Below are 11,637 nucleotides of genomic sequence, written 5' to 3' on the forward strand. Positions count from 1 at the left end.
CAAACCCTTTCGATGCTCTCCTGAAAATGTGGAACTCCTACAATTCTAATGCCACAATAAAGCAATGTTTACTGTCAATTATGACTTTGAGGTATTAAAGTACCATCGCTATTACTGTATGAATACACATGCTATTCTTATTTTTGTCCTTTTGTTTCTGCTCATGAGGATCACAATCTTAAGTCACTTCTGGAATTAGCGTTTTAGTCTCTTTAACAACTATGAAATGTATTGCTTGGTACTTAAAAAGTTGTTACAGTATATATAAGTTCCTCACACAAATTAAGGAGTTGGGGAGGGAAAGGCAAGGAGAAAGGTGAGCAGGAAAAGGGTAATGGGAGAAACAAGAAATGAATGAATGAAATGAATTATGAAAGGGAGACAGGAGAAATAAAAGAGCAAGAAGTGATGCACAGCTTTAAGACTAACAATTTATATTCATTCCATGAACCCTACCCCTCCCTATCCACCCCCCATTCCCTCCAGTTGTTAGGAGGAGCAGACATAAGACACAGCTTGTAGTTGAAGCTAGTGTGTCAGGGATGAAAATAAGAAAGAAAATTCTAAATTTTGAGTTTCATTGTTGCCTTTCGGGTGAGGCAATGCTAGTCTGGATGTTCCAGCAATATCTGTACAGCATCCAGACTATCATGGACAAACGTATTAACTACTTGAACTGACAACTGAGTTCTAGTTTCAAGAGCCTTTGGTCCTTGTGGTGTCCTATCTAGTTATCAGTTTTCTAGATGAGATAGCATCTGCATTTTTTAAATACAGGCACACAACAAGCAAACTGTATGAAACCTTTCAGCCTTCCCCAATACCAGACACCATCAGCTGTGTGAACATTTTCAAATGGGTACCTTTGTGCCTTCTCCCTTTCTATCCACTACACTTGGGAGGAAACCTTCATGAACATCCATTAAAACTCTCCTCATCCAGATCCATCCTTTACATGATGCCTATAAAAACATAATAGCTAAGCTGCTTGTGTACTGAGACATTAGCTATTATGCTGACCAGAACAAGTTAATACATCAAAAAGTAGCAGAATAGGGCCCAGATGCCTTTTCAGATCATCTATAAAGAAAAATAGTCTCATTATATTGAAAGAGCTGAACTAAAATTGTAATTCAATAAGCCAAATGTCCATGGACATGTGCCTGCATGTGTGTCTATGAACTATATTTAGATGTACAGTCTATAAAAAGTTTCAGTGCAAAACGATCAGCAGGAGTTGGATCCCTGATCCACGCTATCTTTGACAGCCCCAGAAGAGGATCAAGCACGATTCCAACCTGTTCAAATTTTATTTCTTCTATCCTTGTTCCCCATGAAGATGACTAAAGAGACCATCTCTCTGCACTCCCTGAACAAGACATTAAACAGGTCACAATGTGTTGTGTTGTTAGTATTATATTGAGGAATAAGGCAAGACTCCACTTTACTAGGATGGGAGTATAGGGTGGCGGGATGAAGGAAGACACTAACACTAAAGTAATCATGGGTCTGTGAATTACATGAGTTTGTGTTTGTTTCTTCCTAGAAAATAAATGTAGACATAGATTGATGGGATTGTCGGACTAAATAAAACCATGGGGAATCTTGGGCTGCTTTAACTCTGAAAAGCAACCAGCTGTGCAGGTTCATGAACAAAACGTCTGCGCAGCTTGAAGACATTTAACCCTGTGACCCTGGTGTATTTGCCACAAACCTGAATGCAGCTATTTGATCACCAATGAGTGATGTCTTCTTAGAAAAAAATACTGATTAACTGTAACATGCTATCAGGAGGTTCTAATGGTTCCATTCCCAACCATACAATGTTCTGATAGTGCTTACTTCTGGGCAGGTGTTTTTAGGTTGGGGCAGGCAGTTCAGAATCAGGTAAGTTCAAAAGAAGGGAAAGGAATAATGCAACCACACAAAAAAAGCTTTTAGAAAAAAAAACCTTATTTTTAAATAGTATACCTCCAGAGAATCTGGAGGGCAATGACAAGGGGATTGGTATGCTGAGGTGAGGAGGGATTTGGGGGGGGGGGGGGGGGGGTCACAGTTCTTTAAACTCTGTAATCAAGGAAACTTGTATAAACTGACCAACATGTTTGCTGGCTTTATACAAGATAGTCTGGCTCCAGTACCCCTACTGGCATCAGTCCACCTGTTCAGCTGCAGTGCGACACTAAAAATTCTCTCTAGTCAGTACATAGTGTTCCTAGTGTAATAGAGGCATGAGCAGTAGCAAGATCAAATGTAACCTAGTTTCCTTAATTTGCAGGCTGTTTTTCTATCATAAATGGCCAATAATTTCCAGGATAATTTTAGAACAAAGACAGTAGATCTGAAAATGCTCTACAGTTACTGGATGGGAAAGAGATATAAATCCTTGTTACTAAAATGTAATTATCAATTTAAGTGCTGTAGTAAGAGTGACAACTGTAACAAATGTACCAGCATTGCCAATAGAAACATTAGTTTAATTAACTGCACCCTAATATCTATGCAGAAATACAGAATTTTTTATTATTTGGAATTTTAAAATTTTGAATATAGAAATATTGTATTTTTGATTATGACTATATATATTCATATTCCCCAATTCAAGATTAGGAACCTCACTGACCTAGAAGTTATCAGAAGGGATCAAAGGTCCACCTAAGCCTAGCAGCTCTTTAGGCTAGTATGGTTAAGGCACACCAGTTTCTGGTGCTAAGGGACTGACATCCAGCCACTTTGGCTCTCTTTTCTGGGTGACTATGTATCCATTTATAGCTGGGTTACATCTGACACAAATCCAATTCAAGACCTGCTCTCTCACTTCCAGAACAATAACAAGACATATAAACCACTGTTACATGCCCCCTTCCTAACAGCTCTATTGACAAGGCAATTGCAACCCTTTCCCCAAAGATTTGATAGTCTGAATTTCAAATAGTTACTTGGGTTCTAGGACCATACCTCAACTCCAGACTTCATACCCCTGAAGCTATATTGGTAGAAGAGGCATAGAAAAAAAAAAAACTATGGTGGCAAAAAACCCAGTGTAGACAATTATACCTCCGAAAATGTACCTCTACCAGTATAGCTTTGTTTCACTTGCTGGGTTTGGTTTTATTATGCCATGCCAGCAAAGCTGTGCTTTGTACCAGTATATTGATATTCCCTTGTACTGATCAAGTGCTTACCATGTTGACATGACAAATATGTGGAGATGGTTTGGAAGGAAGAGGTAACAGAAGGAAGACAGCTGCTAGAGAAGTCTTGTAATGCACAATGCACATGTGTCAGATGTAACACATCTAACCAAAATGGGTCTTAAGTATTGCTGGTGTAATGTATAAAGGGTCCTCATTCTACGTAAGGTAACTGCATGTCCTACAAAATCAGCTGCTGCATGTGTATATAAAAGGACAAGAAAAGTAGCAACACATGCAGTTTACAGATACACAGATTCAAAGTCAGTGTGTCATGTCATGCATATTTCACGTAGAAAAAAATTAATTGAGCCACGTAGAACAGTGTAGAAAGAGAAGGGCTGACACATTTTTGTTAGGTGGTGTAATGAATACTGTGATCTAAGTGAATAACTACACATTTGGAAATTTATAGAGAGAAGCAAGCCTTCATGCTTCAGGACATGAATCATCCACTAGACAATAGGGTTAGCAAAAAGTTTCTCCTACAGTAGAAACTGGTTTCTCCTAATTTGTTACAGAAGTTCTTATGCTTCTCTCTGGAGCACATGGTAACAACCAGATATAAGATATCAAACTAGATATACCAGAGGTCTAAAAGTTTGTATATTCCATAATTGCATTAATATGGCTCCTCAAGTAAAAGCAGAATGAAAATTCTGGGGATTGAAATTTTAATTATTTTTAAGAAGTGTTAAAATGTATGGTTTATGATATGAAACAAGGACAAATGGGAACTGTGTGGGATATGCTGTACCATACAAAAATATTGGGCTTTGTATTGTCCAGGAAAAAAAAACCCACATGTCTATGTTGCAGCTCTAAAGGAATAAATATCTAGGCATTACAGCATGGAAAATGTTTGGGAAGGGCCTAAACTCAGTGATAAAAAAAAACAGGAGTGTTAAAATAACGTACTTAAAATATATTCCAAGTAGCATTCAGTAACCTTCATAATAAGTATGTGAGTGCTAAGCTTTTGTTAGGTGTGTTCCCAGCATAGTTCTCTACATTTACAGGAAGAGCAGCAGAAAGCTTTTAAAACCTTTCTGGTAAAGAATCAGAATTTGTTTTGTACTTGTAGAAAACAAGATTGACATTAACAGTTACTCACCTAGTGGTAATCCCATTGGATACCAGAATCAAAAAGGAAAAAAAATAAAATAAGAACCACCACTAAAAGCCATTAATAAAAGGTAACAGGAAGGGACAGTTGTTTCTTAAACCAGTTCCTGGGCTTCATTGAAAGTTTGGATTAAGGAAAAGCTGTAGCTCTGGATTCTATGGGGAATGTATAGCAAGCTAAATAGCTTTTAAAGCATCATCATGCAAATGAGTTGATGGATTTTTGGATCATGTGGCAGTTTTTTTACATAGATGCAAGTGTGCAATAGCAGACAGAGCTGGACTGAGATGAAATGGAAGACCTCTTCTGAAAGCAGGGCACAGCCTATCATCTTTAAACATTTTCACATACGTATGGTACATCTCACCCTAGGGCCAGAGTACCTAATAAATATTACTGAATGAAGTCTCACAAGACCTCATGAGATTGCAAGAGATTTTTGCTCCTATTTTATATTGAAGGAAAACAAGACATGGAGAAATCAAAATTTACTTTAATTCAGTGGCTACGTAGTAATATAATCAAGACCCAAGTCCCAGTCCATTAGCTTCACCTCTCTCCCTCTTCCTGGTGGGAATATCCTGATGTTTGCCAACATTAATTTATGGATTTACAAACTGCTTGTCAGCTTAAAATTTCCTGTTCCATAAACCGAACCCAAAAAATAAATACAAGCTATTTAAAATGCCAAGCAACCTGTCATCCTCATCAGATAAAGGGAAAATCCATTGTCATTGACAAAATGAATATTGATTAGAGTAGAAGAGCTGGCTTACTTCCCAAATGCTCAAAGCGGTACAGTTTTCTGGGCTTAGTCTTGTCATTAAAGGTTAATTTCTGTGAATCATCATATGATAAAGCCACCTCGTAATTTTAGGTGATCCCTGGACTAAAAATTTATATTTTTAGTGTTGGCATTTCCAAATGCAACAGTGCTTGTCTGACAGTGGATTTTAACTATATGCAAGTAGTTTACAGACTGGCAGTTTACCTTTAAAACGAAAAGGGTTGGAAAAATAAAGGTGCTGGAATATCAAACCCACAGGCATCCAAGAGAAACTACTGCAATACAGGTAAGCAATTCTTGTCAGTAATTAAGTCTATTGACCATTTTATGCTATTATCTGAGTAAAACAGAGACCATGAATCTTTGTAATGGTTCACTGATAGGAATTGAAGGGGCAATTTATATCAAGCAATTAATTCAGTCAATGCAATCCTTTTATCTCTTGGTGGATTATCTACACTCTTATGATTGCATTTGTCCAGTATTTTCTCCAGCAGCTATTTACATAAACATTTCAGTCAATACAATTCTCACAAGCTCTTTGCTGTATTTATCCTGTTTTGTTTTGTTTTTTACAGTAGAGTTGTGTAATTTGTGCAACTACTTACACACAGCCTTGGCCCTGTTACTTGACTGAACAGCAACACATAAGATAATGTTATTTTGACATAACACAGCAGACATGTTATGCAAGCTAGTCCTGAACAGAGTGCTCTGACTGTGCAATTATAATGCTTCTAGTAGGCAAGCTAGTTCTGAGTAAGCTACTGTTTTAACTCTTGCACCTTCAGTACTAAAAGCATGGGTCAGTCTCGCCTGAACGAATATACTCCATTTTAGATGGAATTAGTCTGAAAAACAGCCCAATAAATCAACAAAAACCCATGCTTCTTGCTAATTTTTATAAAACTAGCACACTTTTCACACACTGTGAATTTCATTTTTTCATTAAACAAATATGCTTTTGCAATTTAAGTCTCTGCTATAGGCTGAAAAGTTCCTTTTGGCAAACATTTATACACAACCATCTTCTCTTGCATGGATGTTTCCAAAAAGCTAAAATAGAAAATGTTACAAGCATCCCTAAAACAAAGGATGTTTTTTAATTAATTGCAAAATGTTGACACAAACAGGAAGAACCGCAACTATTGTGCCTATCTCTGCTTTATTATGTAACACCTACAAACCCCAACTGACATGACAACCCCATTGTGCTAAATGTTCCACAAACAGTCCCGAACCCCAACACAGGTGGGGTAAAATTAATCCTATTAAAGATGGAAAACATTTATGAAAGTCAAGAGAAGCCTATGCCTAAAATTTTAAAGGAAAAACTCTTAATTGCCTTCTGCAATGTCTCACAGGAAGTCCAAGGCAAGGCTGCAAAAAGAAACCAGATTTCCTGAGTCTTAGTCCCATACCTTTCCTCTCTTATCAGGATGAACAATGCAAAAGGGCTCTTAGCCAAGACTCTGTACAAAGTCACATGAAAAGGAAGTCATGGTCAGAGAGACCAGCACAAAAATATGCCAGTGCAGTTGCATATTTCATAAATCTTTTTTGAGGGAAATGGCTGTAGACACTAACTTAAACAGTAGAATCAAAAGTCAACACTGTAGTGGAGTTGGGTTGATAAAGGAACAACATTAATACAAATGCCCAAGATTAATGGAAGCATATGGTTTTGGCTGTTCTTCTATAGATGGAGCTGGTGTTAGATGAATGGACTTCAGAACAGTTAGAAGCTACATAAATAGAAGAGTCTTGCACTGAAATATAGCTATACACTTAATTGACGGTAATACCCTAAAGCCAACTCTTTAGATGTATAGTACAATGGTAAATGACCACGGAATGTACACCTAGAAGCCTCATATGTTCACAGGGTAAACATGAAGCCTTCCACTTAAAACATGAAGTTTCTGATGTAACAAGCCTTACAGAGAAACTCTAAAATCTTTCAATTGAGTTCAGTGACAATTCCTGGAGAATATAAAAATGTATGCTTTTCCCCCAAATGAGAATAAAAATGAACACATACTTACTAAATGAAAGAAACAAGATCATGGCTACAAGTTTCAAAACAGTATCTGTAGTAGCGCAGGACTATTGTTCTGGTAGATATAAAGGGCCATCTCCTGAAAGGCATGCTAGGAAAAAGTCTTCTTATAAAAAGAAAATTGTCACAGGGAGAGCTAATAAGGATTAGGAAATTATTGTGGGTGATGGCTGTGCTAGCAGAGATAGTTAGGGGACTCAAATGATCTCTGAAATACTTTCAAAAAAATCTGAAAAAATATGCACAGAAATTCTCCATAGTTGCAGAAAGCAGAAGCAATTATTTGAAACTTAAGACTCAAACAAAAATGTAAAACTCCATTTCACTAACAATTTTAAAACTTTTTCTGTGACAGCTGAGGCCAATGTGAACATGTCCAAACCATGTGGCGTATGTGAAGCTTGCCTAGTAAATACCTATAAAAAGAATGAACAATTTTAAAGTAAAATTGTGGATACACCAAAACAGGAGCAAGAATTGGTCATTATAAAGAAGAAATTCCACTTTGGGGACAGAAGTTTGTTCACAGTATGTTATAACACAGTTATGTTTTTTAATATTTCACAGAATAGAAAACAAACTGCAGACCTTAGAGAATAAATTCAAAGAGCTGGATTCAACCCTAGAGCAACTGACACAGAAGTTTGAGATTCAGGGCACGTCCTTGGAGGAGCAAGTGAGCCAGGATGAAATGTGGACATCGCTGCTGGAGGACAGGTGAGCTATAAAGAGAACCCTTTTAGTTCTGCCTTCACAGTTCTCCAGTCTCCAACCAGATACGAGACCTGGAACATACTGTATACAGATGAAGCTGAACAAGATTATCCTGCAGTCAGAGCAAAGGGACACCATTATTTTCCATATTTAGGAAGTGACTTTAAATTCTCTGTTGCCACAAGTAAATCCACCGAGTTTGGCACTCCAAGGAATAACTAGACATATTCCATTTCAACTGCAGACACATCCAAAAAGACATTAATTAGTACACTTAAAATACCCATATAGTCCCTAAGAATACCAGAGAAATGCCCGTGATTCTGTACATTCTAATAAGGTGTTTTTGTATGGCATTGTCCCATGGTAAGCAAGAACAATCAAGATTCTATTAAGATAATGGTACCACTCTTACAGCAAATAAGTCCAAACTTTCACTTCTCAGTATCTGAAATTAGGCTGCAATAACCTAAGTGGCCTAAACGTTTTTCAAAATGTCCTCAGCTACTCACAGTTACCATAGAAAGCAATGACAGCTGCAGGTGTTCAGTACCTTTTCAAACACAGGCCACTTATTTAGCTGTCTTTGACTTTGATCCTATGAAGATTTGATGTGTAACTTCAGGACATGAGTAGTTCCTTGAAACCAACAGGACTAATTTTATGAATAAAATGACACACATTTTAACCTTTGCAGAACTGAGGTGGAGGACCAGGACAAACATGGATTTTGGAGCTTAATTTTCAGCACCCATGCTTGAAAACTTTGGCTTAAATTATAGGAGAAAGTAGACAAAAGAAATCTGCTTCAAAACTGAACTCAAATTCTACATCCTATGTGCAGGCAATACATTAAAATCAGTAAGTGCAAAAAAAGAAACTGATTTTTAATTACATGGGACAAACTGGGAAAAATTAAGCTAAACATCAAATATTAGCTCCTATATCTTGTTTCAGAATTTTCCAATGCCTTTAGAAATAGTGTCTTTTGAACCCCAACATCCCCAATGTCTTTAGGCAGAACAGGGAATTTGTTTATTGCGTGTCCTTGGAAAATCACTTTAGCATTTCTTGCTCAACTAAATAACTGAATTCATATTAGTAGTGCTGGCCTTACTTTTTTTTTTCTAAATGTAAGCAATAGCCTCAAACTGTAATAGACTGGTAGAAGTTAATTGAGAAGAAAATGAACTGATAGCTGCGATGAATTTTGATGATGATATAAGGAAATTAAATTCTACACATTTGTTCATTTAAATTCAAACTATTCTATTAAAAACCATCCAGAACTCATCTGAAACCATCCCTTCAAAGTTAAGTGAGAACTATTATTAATTTAAATAGAAGGCTTACTATCATCAGATGGCTGGACAAAACAATGCTTGCCATGGCCAAAGACCACCAGAATCTCCAATTTGTAATCTAAATGGTGATAAATTGAACACTGAGGAAAGCAGTTCATTGAGAAAAGGTTTGTCTCTATCTTTTTGGCAGGTTCACTTCAGTGGAAATAAAACTCTTCTACAGCTATGTTAGTGAAACAATTTGCTGCTTGCACAATCAGGTGACACAGAAGCTGCCAGATCTAGCAAGAAGTCTTCCTACCTTAGCCTCTATACTGAGGCGCAAAAGCAAGAACCAGAGAATTAGACTGGTATGGGAGTCAGTGCTGGAGAGTCTGGGGCTGCAAGAAGGACATGTCAGAGCCCTCTGTACTTTTTTCATCACACACAGCTATGAAGCACAGTACTACCCTGTCTACTCAGCTAACCAGAGACAAAAGTATACCGGTGATATCATCACCATGATAACCAAGGTGGTGAAGAACCAGATGCTGCAAGAGAGCCTGCTATGTGCTGTTCAGGTAGTAGAGAATGGGAAAGCAGAAAAAAAAGGCAAGCAAGGCAGTATCCTTTGTCCAAAAGTAGTGTCACAAACTTAGTAAAATGTTCCTAACTTGAGTCTCAGACAATCTTACACACACAAATACAGTTACATAACCCCAGTGCTTATTTGCCTATATATACTAACATGCAGACCCACATGTAAATTACCTTTTACCATGACATGCTAATACATATCAATGGTCTGAAAAGCTATGGCAGTTCCCAGAAGCACTAAATTTTTTCCACAACCATACAGAGCTACATACTCACATACATGCATGCAGAATAGGCAAAAAGAATCCTTGTAACCAGCAGCCTTATATAAGTTAAAATGTTATGGCCATGTATTTATCTAGCTAGTCACTAAACTAGATTACACAAAGTGGTTCTAAAATGTCCATCATTGGCATTTTGTAAGAGCAGGTTAGACAAACATCTGTCAGCAGTCGCTCAAGATTTGGGGCACCATGATGCTCCAAAATGAACTCTCACAGAAAAATAATAAAGAATAGAAATACCTAATTCCCACTGGGAGAATACTTTTCCCAGAACTGCTACTCTACCTCTGACCTCAGTCTTCCTGCTCAAAGGAAACCTACATAATACCAGGGAACAAAAATTTGTAACTTTAATGGACACTACAAACCATCGTGATTTTACAATTTACCTACTCTCTCTGGTAACCTTTCTGTACTTCACAGGTGATAATGACCCTCTTCCTTTTTGAATGGTCTAATTCTTTGACAATTAGTTATCCTTCTACCGCCCCTTGCTTTGTAGCCACTTTCGATAACTTCTCTCACTCCACAGGTTTACTACCCTCTTCTTTTTTAAAGTGTTTATTACATAATGGAGTACACAAAAGTAATTGTTTTGAGTTTGCAGCAGAGTCTGTCAAGCCTGAATTACCTTCATCAGTCATCTTTGGACCCATAGATAAGACAATCATAGACGACAATCATCTTTGACTCAGGAAGATGAATTAGTTTAGTCCATATCAGCTTCTTTTCCAGACTGTGGAAGGGCAATCTTTTGCTTGAAAGCTTGTCTAAGTATCTACCAACCTTACAGAGTTGGTCCAAACAAATCTTTCTTTCACATATTCCCTGGACCATCACAGCTCTAACACTCTGACCTTGGTAAGACTGTTCAGGCAGCTGATTTCCCTCAGCACAGGTGAATGGACTGTTTTTCACTATTAAATCTCAATAGCTATAAGAAAAAATGCGCTTGGCTCTACTCATGATATAACAAGAACGCTGAAAACAAGAACCTGGAGCATGTTAGCCTTTAACACAGTGATTCCCAGCCTTTTTTAGACTCAAGGCATTTCCCTGTTAGACCCAAGGCATGCTCAGAAAATGCCAGTTTAGTTCTCACTTGTTTTTTTGAGACAAGAAAAATGATAGAGCTGTTCTTTGGTTGCAAAGAACTGAGAGACTACAAGCCAGAATGGGTTTTGATGCTACAGGTGCCTCTGGCAAATCTCTGGGTTTAGCTTGCAAATTGTTTGCACACCTAACTGGGCTGACATGGTGCAGCACCCTGTGGCATCCTAGAAAGGCTCTCAAGGCACCTCAGGGTGCTGCGTCCCCCCTAGCAGAGAAGTGCTGCGTTCACAGCACCTGCTGTGCCTGGTTTAATCGCTGTTGTGAGAAACCAGACTACTGGCACTTCCGACAGAGCTGGTGCCCTGGGCCACTGACCCAGCTCTTGCCACAGCTGTTCGGGGACGAGGCCCGGGAACAGCTCTTTGTCGGAGACTCCCGAGCCTTTGTCCAACCACTGCGGTGCAGCGGGATGGGGCCAGGCCTCGGGGGCCTCAAGGAAGCAAATGAGACAGCGAGGAAGTGAACCAGGCGCTGTGGCCC

The 11,637-nt window shown here is 38.2% G+C and overlaps 1 protein-coding gene across 1 annotated transcript; it reads left to right on the forward strand.

Moving 5' to 3' along the window:
• The first annotated feature begins 6,384 nt into the window (after positions 1–6,384).
• SMCO1 (single-pass membrane protein with coiled-coil domains 1) lies at positions 6,385–9,822 on the forward strand. The gene is made up of 4 exons (XM_059731852.1): positions 6,385–6,481; positions 7,522–7,574; positions 7,711–7,883; positions 9,375–9,822. The coding sequence occupies exons 1-4, from the start codon at positions 6,385–6,387 to the stop codon at positions 9,820–9,822; spliced, it is 771 nt and encodes a 256-aa protein (XP_059587835.1).
• Positions 9,823–11,637: the final 1,815 nt, after the last annotated feature.

The sequence above is a fragment of the Alligator mississippiensis genome, chromosome 7, assembly GCF_030867095.1.
Source record: "Alligator mississippiensis isolate rAllMis1 chromosome 7, rAllMis1, whole genome shotgun sequence".
NCBI lineage: Eukaryota > Metazoa > Chordata > Crocodylia > Alligatoridae > Alligator > Alligator mississippiensis.

Excerpts from the sequence above, each read along its gene's own strand:
- SMCO1 (XM_059731852.1), top strand. The coding sequence starts at position 6,385 with ATGGAAAACATTTATGAAAGTCAAGAGAAGCCTATGCCTAAAATTTTA. Across the intron at positions 6,482-7,521 it reads TGTCTCACAGGAAGTCCAAG|CTGAGGCCAATGTGAACATG; the intron begins GCAAGGCTGCAA and ends TTTCTGTGACAG. Across the intron at positions 7,884-9,374 it reads ACATCGCTGCTGGAGGACAG|GTTCACTTCAGTGGAAATAA; the intron begins GTGAGCTATAAA and ends TCTTTTTGGCAG.